This window comes from Neophocaena asiaeorientalis, unplaced genomic scaffold (assembly GCF_003031525.2).
Source record: "Neophocaena asiaeorientalis asiaeorientalis breed wild unplaced genomic scaffold, Neophocaena_asiaeorientalis_V1.1 scaffold515, whole genome shotgun sequence".
Lineage (NCBI taxonomy): Eukaryota > Metazoa > Chordata > Mammalia > Artiodactyla > Phocoenidae > Neophocaena > Neophocaena asiaeorientalis.
In genome coordinates this window covers 3,319,635-3,341,053 of record NW_020175829.1, presented here as the reverse complement: position 1 = coordinate 3,341,053, position 21,419 = coordinate 3,319,635, and the positions used below count along the sequence as shown (strand labels likewise).

The 21,419-nt window shown below is 40.1% G+C and overlaps 1 protein-coding gene across 2 annotated transcripts in view; it reads right to left on the bottom strand.

Annotated features, from left to right (window-relative positions):
* The window catches only part of IQGAP2 (IQ motif containing GTPase activating protein 2), a 289,402-nt gene that overhangs the window by 23,330 nt on the left and 244,653 nt on the right, over positions 1 to 21,419 (bottom strand). For both annotated transcript variants that reach the window (XM_024732762.1, XM_024732763.1), the window contains exons 22-30: positions 17,624 to 17,773; positions 14,428 to 14,591; positions 12,035 to 12,259; positions 10,663 to 10,803; positions 10,227 to 10,311; positions 9,352 to 9,584; positions 7,181 to 7,313; positions 1,596 to 1,698; positions 703 to 844 (exon numbers count right to left, since the gene is read on the bottom strand). In XM_024732762.1, coding sequence (XP_024588530.1) covers positions 703 to 844; positions 1,596 to 1,698; positions 7,181 to 7,313; positions 9,352 to 9,584; positions 10,227 to 10,311; positions 10,663 to 10,803; positions 12,035 to 12,259; positions 14,428 to 14,591; positions 17,624 to 17,773 — 1,376 coding nt within the window. The remainder of the gene's footprint in view (positions 1 to 702; positions 845 to 1,595; positions 1,699 to 7,180; positions 7,314 to 9,351; positions 9,585 to 10,226; positions 10,312 to 10,662; positions 10,804 to 12,034; positions 12,260 to 14,427; positions 14,592 to 17,623; positions 17,774 to 21,419) is intronic.

Below are 21,419 nucleotides of genomic sequence, written 5' to 3'. Positions count from 1 at the left end.
GCGAATCCTTTTGGTTATATTAGTTCTTAAAAACTGTATTGTTTGGTGAGCAGCTGGCTTTGGTTTAAGGCGTCTCGATTTATGGTGATGGATCATTCTTTCTTACCCTGTATGTAAAGGACTGATGTGGAATGTCCACGAGGCCTTGACGGAAAAAGTACAGTGTTAATTAAAAGTGTGAAAGCTTCGCTTGAAATCTTTGAGAACAAGAAATTGGGTATAAATAAAGTCAAAGTTGGTCAAGATATCCAGGCTTAGTTTAATAGGCAAGGTATCTAATAAATCAGATAATAGCATTATGTCTTATCGTGTGTGCCTTTTACATTAACATTTTATACCAGAAAATAAATTAGGTTCAAGGTATTTCCTTGACTATTCTTTTGACCACTGAAACAGATATTTCCTTTCAGCTACGTGAGGCCTTTCACCAGCTGAGTTAATCATTTCTTAAAGGAAAGGAATCAAATTACTACAAGGAAAACTAAAAAACAAGATAGGCTTTAAGAAAGTATCATGATATTTAGTTCCCTCTTAAATTACAAAGAGTCTACTATTCCTTAGTTAGATGTTTGATGGATAAACATAATGTATTTCAATATTTAGATATTTTAAAATGGATTATTTGAGGAATTAGCCTTATTTGAATTTGCATGGTTTAAGATGCATAATTGGAGACATGTGCTCTTTAAGCTCCAAACTTACTTGATCATGAGGCTTTGGCCATCTATAGCTTCACCATCCCCTATGTCGTACTTGCTGGTCAGGAAAAGGGAAATCTCAGTCTTTGCAAGTTGACTTAGTGTGTTTACCTTGTCAGGGTCACTGGGGTCAACAGCTCCTTCCCCTGTAGAATAAAATATTGTTATTTTTCCAATTCACTGATTGTGACAGTGGCATCAACAACGTAAGAGAAAGGTTCTGTAGGAAACATGGGCTCGGTAGTTGAACAGGAGATCATGGTCCTCAGAAGAAAACACATTCCAGGGCTTCCCTGGTGGCACAGTGGTTGAGAGTCCGCCTGCCGATGCAGGGTTCACGGGTTCGTGCCCCGGTTCGGGAAGATCTCACATGCCGTGGAGCGGCTGGGCCCGTGAGCCATGGCCGCTGGGCCTGCGCGTCTGGAGCCTGTGCTCCGCAACGGGAGAGGCCACGGCAGTAAGAGGCTCGCGTACCGCCAAAAAAAAAAAAAAAAAAAAAAGAAAACACATTCCAATACACTTTAAAAAATCTCTGAATTAAACATTAAAATAGCATAGGACATCAATATTCGAAATCTGAAAAAAATTACTAAAAGAGAGAACTGTTAATAAAAGACACCATTGGAGAACATAGCAAGGAACGTCTAATAAATTTCACTCTTTTTCTTTCTTTATGGTTGACAAATCGTTTTTGATGTATCTAGAGCTTCAAGAGCATCAAATTGTTTGATAATCTAGCACACTAAGAATTACAGAATCCTTCATGTAGGAAGGGGCTAGTGTAGTTATCCTTTAAATAAACTTAAGTATTAAATTATAACGATTTTTTGATCTAGGATAGGAAAACAACCATCCAACCAACCAATCAAATACAAACCAGAGGGAAGAAGCCCTTACCAAGGAAAGATTCCACATTAGGTACCTCTCCCAGCAACTCCAAAAGTTCATTCAGTAAGTCATTTTTTTCAGGGGCAATTGCATCCTGGTGTTCCAACAGGAGCTTTATATAGAAAGCAACACACATACAAAAATAAAAGTCAGTTCTCAATGGCTACCATATTTACATAGTTCCCTTCCCAGTTTTTCATAACTTTTTTCTGATATTGTTTGAACCTTAAATACAAGTCTGACATATATTAAAATTAGAGATCACAGAGAAACACAGCTTGCATTTTATCTTAGAGGCAAGTGCCCACTCTTCATCGAGAAACTGTAGTTTTGTGAAAGGTGTTCATAAACACTCTTTCAGCAAGATCTTGCAAGATCTGCCAAGAGGCAGCCTTCTTCCACTTAAACCCTGTGCTCCCTCCATGTTTATACAAAAGTCAAAGTTGAGGGATAAATTAGGAGTTTTGGATTAACACATACACACTACTATATATAAAATAGATAACCAATAAGGACCTACTGTACAGCACAGGGAACTATACTCAATATTTTGTAATAACCTATAAGGGAAAAGAATCCGAAAGACTACACACATAGTAGTCTGAATCACTTTTCTGTACACCTGAAACTAACACAGCATTGTAAATCAAGGACACATCAGTAAAAAAGAGGAAAAAAAAGTCAAAGTTGGGGAAAGAGTCTAGAACAACACACAAGTCTCTTGGCTAATATGGTAGCAAACTGTAAGGACATTTCCATAACTCTTCAGAGAAAAATTATTCAGTAATCAAACACTATATATTTTTTCAAATCACCACAATTAGCTATTTCAATCTGTCTGGCATTGAAGATCTTTCATGGGTATGGATAGCAGAAATGCCCATATGATTCCTTGGCCTGAGACCTAGATGTACCAGCTGGTTCTTCCTTTCAGAATTCCAAAAATGGATTAAGGGGAACACTGCTGGGTGTTTGCCAGGTCTTAGAGGAAACATAGTAACTCTGGGGGCACAGCTATGAAAACACAGCTGCTCTTGTTTTCATTTAAATTAAAACAATGTTTCCAAAGTGTGGGACTGGTATCCCTGGTGATGGGAAATCTAATTTTAGTTGTTTTGAGTAGCTAACTTATAAAACACTGAATCATATAATAAAATAAGTCTTTTTCATTTTTAATCTCTTTTCTCTCAACAGCTTTATTGAGATACAATTAACACACCATCACATCCACGCATTTAAAACCTATGATAACAATGGTTTTTAGTATATGCAAAGACTTGTGTAACCATCACCACTATCTAATTTCAGAATATTTTCATCACCTTAAAAGAAACTGTGTACCCATTAGCTGTCACTCCCCAGTATTACCCCTTCCTCCTGGAAGCCATTAATGTACTTTCTGTCTCTACAGATATAGCTGTTCTGGTTGCTTCACATGAGTGGACTCATACAATGTGTGTCCTTTTGTGACTGGTTTCTCTCACTGAGCATGATGGTTTCAAGGTTCATCCAGGTTGTAGCATGCATTTGTTCCTCTTTATCCCCGAAAAACTTTTCAATTATGTGGATATATCGCACTTCATTCATTCATCTTTTGATGGACATTTGTTTCCAGTTTTTGGCTATTATGAATATGCTGCTGTGAACATTCATGGACCAGTTTTTGTGTGCACATGTTTTCATTTCTCTTGAGCCCATACCTAGGAATTGCTTCATCACATAGTAACTCTGTTTAACATTTAGGAATTGCCAAACTGATTTCCTAAGTGGCTGCACCATTTTGCATCTCCACCAGCAGTATATGAGAGTTTCAGTCATTCTATATCCTTGCCAACATTTATTATTACCTGACTTTTTAATTCTAGCTATCTTAGTGGGCGTGAAGTTATCACATTTTGGTTTTGATGTGCATTCCCTGATGACCAATAATGATGAGCATCTTTTCATGTGCTTATTGGCTATTGTATATTTTCCTTGGAGAAATCTCTATTCAGATCGCTTGCCCATTTAAAAATTTTATTTTTATGTTTTTATTTTTAACTGTAGTAAAATACACATCATAAAATCTACCGTCTTAACCATTTTTTTTTTTTTTTTTGGGTACGTGGGCCTCTCACTGTTGTGGCCTCTCCCGTTGCGAAGCACAGGGTCCAGACGCACAGGCTCAGCGGCCATGGTTCACGGGCCCAGCCGCTCCGCGGCATGTGGGATCTTCCCGGACCGGGGCACGAACCTGTGTCCCCTGCATCGGCAGGTGGACTCTCAACCACTGCGCCACCAGGGAAGCCCTGTTTTTGTTTTTATAGTAGCCGCCATAATGGGTGTAAGATGGTATCTCATGTTTTTATTTTTTTCTTTTTCTAAACCAAATGATAGATTTATAGGCTGTCTCTATTATACAATGAGGCAAAATCATTGTGGTTTTGATTTGGATTTCCCTAGTCATTAGTGATGTTGAGTATCTTTTCATGTGCTTGCCAGCCATTTCTATATCTTCTTTGGAGAAATGTCTATTCAGGTCTGTAGCTCATTTTAAAATTGGGCTGTTTTTTGTTGTTGTCAAATTGTGAGAATTCTTTACATATTCTGGATATTAACCCTTTATCAGATACAGTATATGATTTGCAAATATTTCTTCCATTCTGTAGGTTGCCTTTTCACTGTGTTCATTGTGTCATTTGATGTACAGTTGTCCATTTTTAAATCAGATTATTTATCTCACCATGGAGTTGTGGGTTTTCCTTATGTATTCTGGATCCAAGTCCTTTAACAGATACATTATCTGCAATTATTCTCTCTCATTCCCTTGGTTGTCTTTTCTTGATGGCAATGTTTATAGCACAAAAGTTTCCAACTTTGAGGAGGTCCAATTTATCTGTTTTTTTGTTTTCGTTTTTTTTCCTTTTGTGGCTTGTACATTTGGTGTCATATCTAAGAAACCATTGCCAAGGTCACAAAGATTTCCTCCTATGTTTTCTTCTAAGAGTTTTATAATTTTAGCTCTTATATTTAGGTCTCTGATCCATTTCAAGTTCATTTTTGTATAGGGTGGAAGGAAAGGGTCCAACTTGATTCTTGGCATGCGGATTTCCAGTTGTCCCAGAACCATTTGTTGAAAAGACTATTCTTTGCCCACTGAACTGTTTTAGTCCCTTGTCAAAAACAAATTGACCACAGATTTGAAGATTTCTAGACTCTCAGTTCTATCTCATTGACTGGTATGTCTATCCTTATGCCGGTACAACACTGCCTTGATTACTTCCTTTTCCATTCTCTTTTAATCTTTAAGATTAGTGAAGGAGAGAGTTATCTGTTTAATGCTGAATTTTCCCTAACATTCCCTGATACTTACAAATTGGGTTTTTAAGAAAGGGAGAGGGGGCCTCAGATGCATAGCTTCAAGGAAGCAACTATATTCAACTACTTTTAAAGTTCTGTCCACTGTAAGACATGCTAGTTTTTCTACTATAGTTAGATTTAAAGCAAGATGTTATATAAGTAACACAGATGACAGAAAGACACGGTGAAATTTGGAAGTAGTACACAGGATATTTTGGGGTAAGGTAAGTCAGAGACAAGAACAAAATAAGCAAGATGGATACATTTATGTTCTAGTTCTCTGAAGAGATGGGACAGCTGATGGGCTGCTGTCTCTGGAAGGGATGATTTAGGCAGCCAGCTTCTACTCTTTATTCTGATAATGACAGAACATCAGAATTTCCTGAAAATGTCCCCTTAAAGAGCTAATGTTCTACATGTTCCTTAGAGAACAAGGGACAAGTATGTGGACACAGGCGTGGCAAGTCATGCTACTGCCGTGCTTGTGTCTGCATGTGGACACCTCCTCACTTGAGACAGACAGTAAACAAGGACAGTCTTTCCCTGCAATTACACTTCTCCCATGTTATTACATCTGCTTCCAACATCACACATGATGGAATTCCAAACTGGTTACGAGTTATGTTTCCCAGGACTGGATTCTGTTTTCAACTCTTGTTGATGAAAGGAACAGACTATTTCTCCTTGAAGAGTAACAGTCTAAATTAATACAGTAACATTGTCTCTCAGCTCTCCTTGGGAAAGAATCTCTCACTTTTCCTGCATGTGGCTATTGCCCTCAGCACATGTGCAGCCAATGTGTGGACATCTTTTTGAGATGAAAAATTTGCCGTAAAAAAATAGATAAATGCGTCGTGGCCCAAATATGAATGAGTCTACTTGTTCGTTAGAAAATTATTTTTGCAAGTGCTGCATATACTGGATGTGTTTGCTTGGTGATTTGGGGTGTTTATATATAGGGAAAACAAGTATAGCCTCTTTATTTAATCAACCCACTCACGCCCTCAGCTGGTCATTCAGATCTGCTTTTGTTTAGGGTCACTTAAAACACTGATGGAGAGCTTGTTGCAAATGTCAAGGAGGTTCCCTGTCCCAACCCTGAAAGAGGGAAATCAAAAGTTGATTCAATCTTTCTTTCCAACTCATCTTAAGGTTTAGTTACTTAGAAGAGTTTAATATGAAGACTGAAATTTTGAGCAGCCAATTTTGCTACTTGTTAGCATATCTGGTTTGGTGGGGGGAAGGGCTGGCCCTTTAAGAGGTGTGTATTTGTCGTGCTTTCCGCCAGTTATGTGTATCAGTTGAAGCTGGGTGCATCCTTAACCAGGGCTTCTTGAGCTTCAGTGTGTATCTGAGTCACCTGGGATCTTGGGAGAATGCAGGTTCTGATTCTGGAGGTCTTGGGCGGATTTCTCGCATGTCCTCAGGACTTAGCTTGGAGTAGTCATGTCCAGAACTGTTCTTGAAAAGGTTATGCTTTAAGAACCTAGCTGGTTCAGGAAATAAGCTCTGGTCTTAAGCAAACAAAGACCCTCACCATGCCGAGAAAACTGCCCTGCCCTCAAAATGCACCTAATACAGGCTAATGGTTGATGGTGGTGATGTCTGCACGTGAACCAGAGGGAGACATTATGACACAGCAGACTGACAGTGCCTGGTTCTAAGAAATGGGGTTTTCCAGAACAACAGAAGCGATTCTTTGTAGGCGGCTATTGCTGGGGTGTGGGGTGTATGTCTTCTTTTCCCCAACCTGGATACGCCTGTTTATCCCTTCCCTCCTTATGTCCAAACATTAGAAGAGAGGGAGCATTCTCCTTTTCCCAGAAAATTACTGGAAATGCGAAGAGAATTCTTGAAAGGGGGAGAGACCGACTCTGGGGTCCAGGCAGTGTGGCCCTGGTGGGTGGAGAAAATATCAGGGCTGCCCGGGCTCGGGGCTTAAACTACACATTCACCACCTGACTGTAACTGGATCACGGAAGAAGTAAACTTTCCTTGCTTGAGAGAAGGAGTTTTCCTAAGGCACAAGAGTCAGGGAATACATGTATCATGTCAAAGGTAAACTTTTCCTGTTCGGGAAAAGGAGATTAGTCAATGCATAAGGGTCAGGGAATAAATAATTCAAGTATTTTTTAGGTTGAGAACATAAGTAGGAGCACACGCTTACAGTAACACCCTGTAGAAACTAAACATTTTCAAGAGCAGATGTTTGAACCCCGTGTCCATTGCTAAGACCCTCCTCCAACCTCTCTTACTGAATGTGTGCTGATGATTTCTTCAATTGAAATATAAATGACTGGTTTGCTGACTGTCACCACATCTGTGTATTTATCCATATTAAACTTTTCTTCTGGTTCAGGGACATTACATGCTTCTTTGAAATATTTCCTAAAAAAGGAAAAAAAAACCAAAAGTCTTAAGACAGAGTCAAATTTGTGAATAAAATGGCTTTAACAAAATGGTGAGGAAATCTTCAGTGATGGCTTGTGCTTTGTTTTCTACTGTACACCTCGGGGGACCTGTTCCAGCACCTTCCAAGTCTGGCTCTGGACCTCGAAGCCGAGTCCATGTTTCCGGATGTTGGACCCAGGTCCTCAGAAAGGAACAGACAGAGCATTTAGGGCCTCAGGCCCTGTGACTGACCCAAGGTAATCAAACTATGGGCAGGTCATTTAAAAAATACGATTTTAAAAATGCCCCCTGAAATCTACACAAAAATGGCAGTACTGATGTTCCCTGATCTAAGAATCAAGTCTTTGTAGAGAAAACAATCCATAAAGCAATTAGCCAAATTTGCTACTTTAATTGGCACAAACTCCTGGGGATTTCAACACCCTTTCAGAGTTTCTGTTACCAATTTGACAAAAATTCAAGTTAAGCCTACTCTACTCTTAGTTGATCCAGACAACAGTTGCTGGCTGGAAAGGCTGTTAAGACCAGACACACAGATACATACAAGGCTCCCTTCCACCAGTGCTCAGACTCTAAAAAGTCTGCTATTTTAAGCTACAGCAAATTTCAACAGAGAGATGGAGAAGAGCCAGGTGTGCTGCGATGATGGTTTAGGAAGGATTCTTTGCACAGGTAGAGTCGATATCTTATTCTATAAATTTGCAAATGTTTCATATGCCTGAAATTATCCTTGGTGTATCTCCTAAGGGCACCCAAGGCTTGTACACCAGAAAGACCTGTGCCTTCCCACCCCAAGGCCGGGGCAGGGTAAATGGCAGGCAGCCATGCTCTCACGTGCCAACTGGTCTTTCTGCACATTTTGGTTGTAACTTTTCATGGTTGCTGAGGAACACAAAGGATTAATATGAGCGGAAGAGAAAAAAAAAAAAAAGATGAATTTAAGAGATGAGGGGAGGCTTTTGGTTTTATTTCCTTTTAAATGAAGAAGAGCTGGAAACTTAGATGTTTGGTAGGAATAATCTGAGAAAAAAGGAAGCAAAAAGAGGTTCTAATAGCAGATAAGGATTTGCAAGAAATGGATGTTACTTTTTTAGTCAGTGAGGAGACCTAAAATTAGCAGCTTGAGAAAATCAAGACTTCCCATAGTAAGAGGATTTGGGGAAAATTTCTCACAAGAGGCCACAAATTCCATAAAGAGAGGAATGATCATGAACTACCTTTGTCAACAGATAAATCACTAATCTGGAAAACTGAGGAATGGGAAATTATCATTTTCCAAGTGAGGCATGAAAGAGGCCACATAGATGTCATACTTGTACGACTGGCTGAATGGCAGAAAAGAGAAAGCGAACGCCAAGATGAACGTGCTTCCTCAGAGAGCTTCAGGGTGAGTGAACCTTCCTGCTAGATTCAGTCCTCCTCCCGTATCCCCGTGGAATGATTAATGATACAATTCGGAGAGCTTATAAAGTCAATAGACTTAAGTCTTACATGCATATTTGAGAGATGTTCGAGAACAGAACAGAACATGTTCACACACAATCCTCAACAAACATAGAAGCTGGATTCTCCCAACCATCCCAAACCAAATACAGTTTCCTACTATTGTTTGATGCAGATAAAGGCAAGCTTTTCCTGAATGGACAAAATGATACCCTCTTTTTAAGTTCAGAAAAGCAGAAGTTAGCTATTTTGATTTCTTTAATTCTAAGTATTACAAGCCTATAGCGTACCAAGAAGATTAAAAATTTCTTCTTGTCAGTAGCAGAAATCATACACATGGGGATGACTCAATGTAACAGGGGCACTGGGGGTGGTGGGGGGACGGGGAACACCAGACAGAAGTAATCCCGCCTGCTCGGACTCCCTCCTCTTTCCCCACAGCAACAAGCAGTACGAGAAATGCATGCAGCCCCCTGAGGTTCCTGCCCCCAAGCCCAGCTCTGGGCACAGAACACATATTCCTCTTGCCCACCATCCTTCAAGTTTCTCCAAAGGTAACGATACCTCTCACCTGAACTCCTGATACGTCTCTGATAAATAATTGTTCATAGATGAGAGATGCTCATTTTCTCCTTCAAAGAGCTTGTTGGAGGCTGCATGCTGAAGGACCTTGGCCACTGATCCCAAGTTTCTCCTCTGGTCGGAATTTATCTGACCTCCGGCTGTCATATCAATGATATCAAAGCCGTCTGGGGCGACGATGGCTGGGTTCATGTACCGATAGTACAGGAGATTTCCAACAATCTGGAGTGATGTAGAAGAAAAGACTATTTTTGAGAGAGAAAACTCAAGAGTTTGCAGGGTTTTTTAAAGTTAATATTAACTGACATTTCCCAAGACAGCAAATCGTTCTCTGATCTGAATCTTAACAAGGAGTTAAGTAAAGGTAGTGAATATAATCACACATTATTAATATAGTTAACAAAATTATTTTTGGTGAAAATATGCTACTGCCCCCCCCCAAATTCTCTAATATAAAGAGCCTCAATAATGTATAAGAGCTCCCAACTAACCTCATAACAATAATCTTGAGAGCCATTAGAATAGAAGACTTGTAGCTTATTATAAAAAGTCATACAGGGCTTCCCTGGTGGCGCAGTGGTTGAGAGTCCGCCTGCCGATGCAGGGGACATGGGTTCGTGCCCCGGTCCGGGAAGATCCCACATGCCGCAGAGCGGCTAGGCCCGTGAGCCATGGCCACTGGGCCTGCGCGTCCGGAGCCTATGCTCCGCAACGGGAGAGGCCACAACAGTGAGAGGCCCGCGTACCGCAAAAAAAAAAAAAAAAAAAGTCGTACAAGGGGAAAAATTTTACAAAATAGTGTGTTGGTAATTTTGGCTCCTACCCCCAAGAGAAGCTATGGTGAGATCACCCTTGAAAATCTACCTTTAAAAGCTCATCTTCTGTTGCATCGGGAAATTTCTCACGGATCGAATTCTTCAGTACTTTGGCTATATACCTCAATCCATAACTATATGGAAAACAGATGACAAAAGAAAATAATGGAAAAAGGCTAAGTGAGGAAGAAACACACAGCAATTGTTCCAGTCAACTAAAGCCAAGCAGTTTTCCTAAAAATTAAACACAAAATGAGATGGTAACGGAATCACAGGACTGCCATGGATGATCGTACTTGAGCGCTGTTTTGTACTGTTCCCTCTTTGGAGAACAGTTATGAATTTAAAGTGCAAATGTTGGCAAACTTTTAAACTAGTAAATGCAATATGAGGAAAACGCCTATCTTCACTACAGGGGTTTATTTTACATAGTAATTCAAGAACTTCTAGCGAAGAAAGTTAAAGCTGCTACATATACAACTTACGGCAGTAGATCAAGGGAAGAAATGATAGAACTCAGGACTTTGTCGGTGACCCTTCTCAGGTTCTCGATGGATGCCTCCAGTTTGTTTTTCACTTCTGGGTACGTCAGCGCTTGTTCTGTGGTCACATCGTAAGGCAGGTTGCTGAAACCACAACGAGGGCTTCCGATTAATTGGGGGCCTAGGTAAGAGCATGTGTATCCTTGCCACATTGGTTCTACCATCAAGCTTTGTATTGTGAAGTAGAGTTTGCCCACCAACTCCAATGATAAAATGTTTGCTTGGGGCAGGGGAGAACCCACACAGAACCCTCTGCCACCAGAACAGCAGGGTGACTCCAGGCTCTCCATCTGGGCTCTTCTGGCAAAATAACAGGCAGACCCAGGTAACGTAGACCCAGCTATCTTTCTCTGTCTCTCCCCCCCTCTCTCTTTTAAATTATAAAGAGCAGTATGTTCTTTACAGAAAAATTTGCATATAAGCCAACAAGAAAACAATACTGACCCCAGAGACAACTACTTTTCCTTATTTTAGTGTATAACTTTCTGGTCCTCTGCTACGCATGTGTGTATATGGGTGTAATGCAGTTCGTGTCTATACACATCCCATATAGATCTTACGTGTGTGTATATATGTGCATTTTTTTTTGATACAGAAAATGAGTCACTGTACCAAACTACAACCAAGAACTATGTTATGAACAGTTTACCCAGGCAACAAATATATTTCTATACCACCATTCCAGATAGTCACTACTCGATTATGTTATATAAACATTTATTTAACAGATTCCCCAAAGCTAAATATTTTGACCCTCCCCAACTTTTGTGATTACAAACAGTGCTGTGACAACCACCCATGTAATTCTCTGTGCATATCTTAATGATTTCACATGGCATCCTTTTGCAGGAAATTAAAAGCTGGGATTGCTTGGATCAACAGACTGCTACCTAGAATAAGCCAATCCCACCCGGCTTGTTGAGGCCTACATGTTCAAGTTACTCACTTGGTCATTGTAAAAAAAAAAAAAAAAGTTGGTATTATAAGGTGAAGAGGTCTATGTCTAGGTCTAGGCCTGGGTTTAGAAACAACAAAGAAAAACGAAGGGAGAGAACTACAGAAATTGTGGCTTTGGGAATCAACTGGTACTGAAATCTGAAAATACCATGTACTGCTAAGATGAGTAGGAGTCCAAGAATGTGGCCTGCCTGGGTATGTTAAGGGAGGTAACAACATCTTAGATTGAAAACCGACTTTGCACAGTGAATTTTGTTCTTTTAACAGAGCTTAACAGAGCTTAAGAGTATGTATAAATATACACATAAAAATGATCATAAAACACAACTGAAAACCACCACTGCCCAGGCTTTGCTACCTGGCTTCTCCAGTCTGTGTTTCTAGTTGGTTCACCCAGGCCTTGTACACCTCGACGGGGCTTGTGTTGATGATCAGGGATTTGTCATCGATGATCTCTTTCACCACCGGAGCCAGAAGCTGGCGCAGTGTGTTCTGTCCACGGGCACCTCTGTTGAAGCTGACGACCATCTTGATGACTGTAGGGTTCCCAGTAACTATGTCCTGGACCTGGTCCACCTTTGATCTAAAAAAGGCCCAGACCAAACAAAATGGTTTGCCTCTATGCATAGAGTTTTAAACAGTGTATATTCTCTCTGGCGGGCAAGGGCTTTGGGGGGCTGTATTTTTCTCCATTGAAGATCAAAGACGGTGTGATTTAAAACGAAGCTATCTCCTGTCTTTACTTGGTGAGCACACCTGAGCCAAAGGAGACTTTTGGTGGACATGGCCCACATGCTGTCTTTTGTAATACAACCTCTGAGTCTGAAACTTGTGGGAAGTTAAGGCAAAGCTTTCTCTCTAAGTATGACCATTCTATCTGCCTCCATCACTAGACAACATGCCTGACCTATCTGGCTAAAGGTTTGCAGTGGTAACAGGGCCTGTAGAGCAGGATCTACAATGCATGTCCTGATTCTAATTTATCAGGGCTATTGGAAGACTGAGTGTCCATTAATAAAGTGGGTCTCAGAATCCCCCGTTTATTATTTTTATTAAAAAAAAAAGGAAGCTATCATTCGTAAGATGACTTATTCAAGAAATTTAAGGGTCTAAAAATAATTTCTCAGCTTTAATTCCAATCTAGAAGGCAGGAATGAACTAAAAATGGACCTAGACTAATAATAATACTGGGTGATGGTATACAAGTTGGGATGCTCCCTGTCTCTTTCCTGGGAGTTAGCCTTGAATTTCCAGTATTCTGCTGGATATTGGAAATATTTCACCCACATGTTCTACACCTAAAACTCAAACTCAGTGTTGAAAATCTAATCTGTGCCTTTCTCCTATGCATGCCCCCCCCTCCCCCCGCCATTTCCCTGAACTGTATAGCTCCAATTCATCCTGTTCATATGTGGCTAGCAGATAGATCAATCTTCTAAAAACTCAATGTGGTCACGTCAAAAACCTTGCACACCTTCCCAGAAAGTAAAAAGAGCCTCAGCATTTGGGCCTACACTCAATGTCTCCCATGATCTGGCCCAATCTTACTTTCTTGGTGGTCACTAATTAAGTCACCTCTTGGCTAGACTAATCTACTTTCTTTCTTGCCCCTTGGCCCATACTGTTTCTAGCACCAGAGTGCCTTATTTCCCTTTTCCATTTCTTTTTATAAAAACTGTAGATATTCTTCAAGGTTTTGGGTCAACTCCTTCCTCTTCCATACAATCTTTATCGATTGACTGTATTGGCACTTTTCTTTCCATCCCTCTGATCTGTTATACTGTGCTTATCATTCGTTTAGTACTTACCTTATTCTACTACATAGCATTGCTATTTCTCATGAATCCTGTTTCTCATGCTGCCTTATAGACAGCATGAGGGCAGAGGTGCCTGGCTAACAGCTTCAGAGACCTATAGGATTAGCATCGCTTAAGGGATCCAGAAGTAAGGAAGACAGTTAAGATCCATCTAGTTGGCTAAGGGCATTTCTCATGGGTTCCCCCCCCCAATTCATTATAGCTGCCTACACATTTTTTACATTAACTGAGTGAAAAATAAATTAGCAGCAGCTTACATTCCAGTAAGAAGGAAAAACTATTTAGCAGAGATCATTATCCTCATCTGTTTATGGCTTTAATACTCACATAATTTTAATTAGGTTTTCTCACTGACTTTTTCTTAATATAAATTTATTTTATTTATTTATTTTTGGCTGCATTGGGTCGTCGTTGCTGTGCGCGAGGTTTCTCTAGTTGCAGTGAGCGGGGGCTACTCTTCGTCGCGGTGCACGGGCCTCTCATTGCGGTGGCTTCTCTTGTCGCAGAGCACGAGGTGCATGGGCTTTAGCAGTTGTGGCTCGCGGGCTCTAGAGCGCAGGCTCAGCAGTTGTGGCGCACAGGCATAGCTGCTCCACAGTATGCAGGATCCCAGAGCAGGGCTTGAACCCGTGTCCCCTTCATTGGCAGGAGGATTCTTAACCACTGCGCCACCAGGGAAGCCCTCACTGACTTTAAAAGAGCTTTGTATACTTGCAAAATCAAGAGTGAATTTAGCATTAGAAAAGATATCACTGCTGGGAGAAAGCTGTACCTGAATATATCTATGATGATGTGGCAATTTCTCAAGAAATTGGATAATTTTAATATGTATAAATAACTTATAAGAAAAACTTTAACATTATTTTAGTAAATCAGAGATAGCCACCACTAACAAAAGGTATTGGTATTTTTACATATATACTTATATACATACTTTATTTCTTCCTCCAGAGCAGTTTTAAAAAGCTTGAGGAGTAGATATTCTTCCCGTTGATTGGAAGCGTAATTGTATAGGGTGAAAATAACAGTATCCATAAATTTAGTTGACTTGTTCTGTGGCATCTGGAAAATCAGCTTAGCGAGGTACAAAGGATTTGTCTGAAGGAAAGTGAGAAGAAACACCCCCCACAAAACTATATGTTAATATATTATTAAAAGCAGAGAGGAGTCCCCAGTTCCTTGCACTTTAATGACTTATTATGTATAAAGCATATAGAAGAGTATCTGGCACATATTAAGACTTTAAAAGGTAGCAGGTAATACTAAACTATAGGACGTTATACTAGAAAGTTACGGTAGGATTTAAATTTTATATACTATATCATGACATATTTAATGGAGTATAATTGTATTATGTACACTCTACACCATTTGGAGCCACACAGTAATATTTATTGTAGAAACACAGGAGGCGGGAGGTGGCTGATAGATCTGGTATCCGAAGAGACTGGCAAGAAGGGACCAAGGGCTCAGCCAAATAGACTGTCCTAGAAGGACTGATGAATGAATAGAAGGAAACACATCCCATATTCTGAGACAAGAAAGAAAAAGAAAAGGATACATTTACATGTGGAGACAGTGGGATGGCCATGATGTTTTAGAAAGCATGAGAAGGTAGGAGTGAGGCAGGGAGGCTGAACAGAGGGGTGAAGGTCAGGATAGTTCATGGGGGAAATGCCAGAAGAACCTGACAAGAAGCCCATATGCTTAGTGTGGGAAAAGAACCACCCCAGAAGGCTAAGATAAAAAGAAGACAAGAGAGAAGGGGGTGGCTGATAGACCTGGTATCCGAAGAGAGAATCTCTTTAAATTAAAAAAAAATTTAAAGATGGACGAGAATTAAAAAAAACTTGACATGTAGTTCAGCTTAGGATGGAGTTCAAGAGATGTAGCACCAGTCTTTGTGGTAATGTGGTTTTTCTGAAGGAGTTACACCAGATGGAGGTTAGAAGAAAAAAATATAATATTAAGGTGACAGAGAAATTTGATAGTCCTACTCTTTATCCTTCCGATGAGAAAAGAAAATTTTCCATACATGGAAACCAGTATTTAAGAGTCTCAAGCAGTTTGGCTTTAAAAATTTTAAGAAAACCCTAATTCTAGTTTAGTTTACCACTTAGATTTACTTTCAAGCTCATAATGACTGGCTGAAATTTTATGAATAAGCAGCTCAGGACAACCTTTTTCTTAGCATTCTGGGGTGATTCTTTTCCCACACTAAGCATATCGGCTTTTGAGAAAGGAAAATTACTCTAAAGCCAAAGAAGCCTCATTCCTCTCCGATGACCTAAAAACTTTAAATTTAGGCTCATACAGAAGAGACAAGCCCATAGCAAAACCTACACTAGCTGACCTGCTACTTTGGCTAAGAATTGCCAAAGGTGAAAGGGATCCACGCCGTTTGCTTTTCTATAGCTTCCTCATTGGTCTTGGGTTAATGTCTCCAAAGCAGACAGAAGAAAAGGTGAAGAAAAATAAATGATTTTTTGACACTTCACTCAGTACTGAATGGTCATGCTCTGGTTCTATTAATTTTGGATCGTTTAGGGAATAAACCTTGTGGAATTATTCTAAACACGCTCCTATGCTTTTTCTCCTTCCCATTAATGAGCCTCCACTTACATAACAGGGTAAACTATACAAATCTTAGGCCAGCGACTAAATTTTCACCTTCCTAAATGACACAAATTCTATCAAAATCCAACAATAGAAAACTAAATCCTAAAGAAGCTTCGTACACTTGGAAGTTCATGGATGTCAAAAGTGATAAATGTGAGAACCTACTGTATAGCACAGGGAACTCTACTCAATGCTCTGTGGTGACCTAAATGGGAAGGAAATCCAAAAAAGAGGGGATATATGTATACGTATAGCTGATTCACTTTGCTGTAGAGTAGAAACTAACAACATTGTAAAGCAGCTATACTCCAATAAAAATTAATAAAAAAATGATAAATGCTTAAGATTAAATTTATAACTGGTGGATGCCTATTAACCTAATTTCAGCAGACAAAAAAACCTTCCCCTGCCTAGTGCGAGCCCCCTTTCTTTCTGGAAAGGAAGCTGTTGTTAAGCACTGGATTCCATGGACAATTCTGTTTTAACATTTTTCCTTCTATGCTGCCACATGGTGGACATCTGGAGTACTACACCTGTTCGCCACTCAAAGTAGAGAATTCTCAACTCTACGTAAATTAACGTCTCTTCTCTCAACGGGTCTAGCCACACCTCATTTATATTTTGGGTAATGTGTTCTCTGTGCACCTAATGCCAGCGACGTCCTCAAGCAAAGATTCAAGCATCTCCACGCCTTGACGGAATCACTGCCACCAGCAGCGGTCCCAGGGACACCTGACTTTCAAGGAAGAACTGCTGATCCATCTTTTTTTGGGAAAATTTTCCTGCCGAGGGGAGGTTTTGTTTCTATCTCTCACTATCGCTCACTGTTTCCTTTGGGACTAATTGTATGTGCTGGTGGGCGGATGAGGTTGATCAATGGTCAAACAAACAAAAAACTCGTCCACCAGACAGAGTCCAGCCCTAACCAGTCCAGCTTAGTTCTCACCCACACTCTTGAAGCAGTGGAAAATTACTGTTCACTTAGATCACAGTCATGCCGTGGAAATAATGAAATAAAAAAGGGATCCCATTTCCCTAATCCAAACTCTCTGGCTCCTTCCTCCAAAGAAGGGCAGTCTGGTCCTGGTACAGATCTGTTTTTCATACAGTTACTTTAATTTTTTCATGTTTGACAGCATCTGAGGCTATTCTTAGATTTATACTGTTTCTGCCGATAACTGCAGTATAACGTAGTCATGAAGAGCGTGACTGAAGTTTTAAGTCAAACTGCCAGGGTCCCAATACCCTTGTTTTCCCATTTACTGGCTGTGTCTCAGTTTTCTCACATGTAATACAGGAATATCAGTAAATTATTTTTTGATGGTTCCCAGGGCTGTACTAAGAATTAAAATGAAATAATGTATATCAAGCACCTAGAATAGCACTTGGTACTTAATAGTGCTCAGAACATGTAAACGATTATAGCCTTAGCATGGGACAAGATCTACTGTAAAACACCAACGGGGACATAGCATTTACCCAAAACTCACAGTGAAAGAAATTGTTCTCACCTGTAAAAGATAAAAAAGCTGCTGATATGTTTCCAGTGTTTTTCTTCTCTCCTTACTCAAACTTTTGATCCCTTGGTTGTCAGTGTTATTCAGTATTTGCATTTCTCCACCTTTTTTCTTATTCAGTTTCGTTCTGTGTGAAATTACATCCTGGAAAAAATTTTTATGAAATTACTACTTTTTATGCTGGTACTCTTTACCTCCTTCCTTCTCAGACACCCTGAGACACACACAGTTGGAAAGATTAATTTTCCACATTTCCCTCACGAAGAAACAAACGGACAGAGAATGTTAAAGAAATTAAGAAAATCCAAATTGCAGGTGAATTTGGCTTTTGTAATATTTGTTCTCCAAAGCTGTAGGCATTTGTTCTTAGGATGTAATGTAGGTCCCAAGACAATTCAATAGGGAGAGGATAATCTTTCAAAAAATGATGCTGGGACAACTGGATATCCAGGTTCAAAAGAAAGAAGTCAGACCTCATCCCATAAACAAAAATTAACTCAAAACAAAGTGAGAGTGGCATAGACATATATACAGTACCAAACGTAAAATAGATAGCTAGTGGGAAGCAGCCGCATAGCACAGGGAGATCAGCTCAGTGTTTTGTGACCACCTAGAGGGGTGGGATAGGGAGGGTGGGAGGGAGGGAGACGCAAGAGGGAAGAGATATGGGAACATATGTATATGTATAACTGATTCACTTTGTTATAAAGCAGAAACTACCACACCATTGTAAAGCAATTATACTCCAATAAAGATGTAAAAAAAAAAAAAGAGAGATCAAAGAACTAAATGTAGGAGCTAAAACTATAAAACTCTTCTAAGAAAACCTAGGCAAAAATGTTTGTTACCCTGGATTAAGCAATGGTTTCTTTTAAGGGTGTGTGTGTGTGATAATTTATTTAATCATATTCCTTTTGATAGACAGTTAGTTTCTTTACATTTTATTACTATTTCAGAGTGTGTAGGGAGCCTTCTTGTACATGCATCTTTGTGCACGTAGATAATGGTTTCTTACATACGACACCAAAAGCACTAGCAACAAAAGAAAAAAATAAAGTGGACTTCATAAAAATTAAAACCTTTGTGCTTCAAAGTACATTATCAATAAAGAAAACCCATGGAATGAGAGAAAATATTTGCAAATCATTTCTTAGATAAGGGACTTGTACCCACAATATACTATAAAGAACTCCTACATCTCAAAAATAAAAAGACAAATAACCCAATTAAAAAATGGGCAAAGGATGTGAACAGACGTTTTCCCAAAGAAGACCTACAAGTGGCTAATAAGCACACGAAGAGATGCTCAACGTTAACAGTTATTTGGCAGCTCCTCAGAAGTTAAACACAGGTGACCATGCGACCCTGCAACTTCACTGTTAGGTATATACTGAAGAGAACTGAAAACATATGTCCACAGAAAAACATGTACCTGAATGCTCATAGCAGAATTACTCCTAACAGCTGAAAAGAGGGCACAACTCAAGTGTCCATCAACTGATAAATGGGCAAACAAAATGTGGTGTATCCACACAATGGAATGTTATTGATCAGTAAAGAGGAATGAAGGACTGATTTACGCTACTACAAAACAGTGAACTTTAAAAACACTATGGGCTTCCCTGGTGGCGCAGTGGTTGAGAGTCCGCCTGCCAATGCAGGGGACGCGGGTTCGTGCTGCAGTCCGGGAAGATCCCACATGCCCCGTGAACCATGGCCGCTGAGCCTGCGCGTCCAGAGCCTGTGCTCCGCAACGGGAGAGGCCACAACAGTGAGAGGCCCGCGTACCGTGAAAAAAAAAACCCAACACTATGCTAAGTGAAAGAAGCTGGTCACAACAGATGACATATTGTGTGACTCTATTAATATGAAAAACCAGAACAGGCAAATCTATCAAGATAGAAAGTATACTAGAGGTTGCTGTGGCTGGGAGTTGGAGTGAATAGGTAATGACTGTTAATGAATATGGGTATTTTTTCAATTGAAATATTATTCATTTACTATACAATTCATCCTTTTAAAGAGTACAATTCAGTGGTGTTCCATCTAGTTGCAAGGTTGTGCAACTGTCACCACAATCCAATTCCAGAACATTTTCTTTGGGGTTTCTTTTTGGGGTGATGAAATGTTCTAGAGTCAGAGAGAGGTGATAGTTGTACAATTTTGGGAATATACTAAACACTACTAAACTGTAACCTTTCAAATAATGAATTATATCTTTTGAAACTATAGAAGCACTTGCAAAAAATATGCAATGTAGAAATTAGAAATGGAAGGGAAGAGAAGCCTCTAAATATTTAACAAAGTTAAGGGTTTTCCCTCCCAATCATGCTCCTTTATTTACAGGGAAATGTGGAAAATGTGTGGCTGGAAACATTGTCAAGAGGTCACTGAGGCTACTGTGTCCCCTTCAGGGGCTTAAAGGCTCATGAACCAGAGTAGATCGTTTAGATATGGATCTACCAAACATTTTTACAGAAACCCACAGTAAAAAATACATTTTATGTCTTTTATTGGCAAACGTACCCACACACACTATACGAAAGGATGCTTATTCTTACTACTGGGACACACTCTGACCGTTTCAATTTGCTTTTTTTCTATTCCATTTTTAAAATCTGCTGAAGTGATACACTAAATTGATTTCATGACTCACTAATGGAGTGTGACTTACACGAAAGCCACAGCTCTAGAATGCCTCCTTTGCCACTGAACACTGGGTCACCGTCCCCGAGCATAGATGGCAAGAAAGTTGTTTTTCCTAAAACTTCTTCCATCTGCTTCCCTGAGCTCTTAGCCCAGCCTCCACATGAGGACTCTGTTTGCAGCCAGTATCAGGATTCCCCACCACCAGTCCCGAGGGGGGCCCTCCGGGCATTTCAGGCACTACCATGCTTTGCTGTGCATGCACTGCTGCCCATCTTGCATCCTGGGCCCTTCTCCACCAAATGCCAGTAGGGACTCCTGTCATTTTGACAACAAAAAATGTGCCTGTCCCCATTTCCAATTATCCCTGCGGATGAGAACCACTGTACAGGACAAGCTCCAAATCTATTCACCCCCCAGCACCCCCTTCTCCCATAGCTGGGGTCAGCTCATAGGTAGAAAAAAAACCCCAAAACAACCCTTGGAGCGTTGAGATTAGATAGTTCTATGTGGTTACATCCATTGCCTTCAAGGTCTATGACTTCATTCTTCTTTATTCTCAGCTGAGAGAGGGGAAACTTGACTTAATCCTTTACTTCTGTTCCCCTAATTGTTTATATGGGGAAAGAGGAGGAATTTGATTTTCATTTCTATAAAAATTTTAAGAAGGCGACACTTCCCCCCTTCTTTCACAAATATATAAATCACATTCAAGATGAATAAAGGAAGCGTAGTTACCCCCAGATGGAGGTTCGGGAGAAGTCTAGGCAGGCGGTGGCCTGATACCCTTATCTATAAGAAGTCCTAAGACATCACTAGACTAACTGGCTTACGGTTCCATTTAACCCAGGTTTCTCCTCTTCAGATAACTGGTGATGTGTAGAGATTCAATTCCCCCAAATACATGGAATAAATTGATTATCTTGATTTTAAATATACAGAAGAAAAAAAAATCTTGGTACTTAACCTCCCCATCACCGGCCCCCCTCACCCCCGATGTCCCCCAACTACTTGCAATGGAAGTAGCTCTGGAAACTGGAGACTATTCCTTTGTTTTGCTGCAGACTTTCATCTTTAGGGTAATGTTTTTGACATATGCAGAAGAGAACAGAGGATGGGGTGGTAAGCAAGCTCTAGGGCAGAA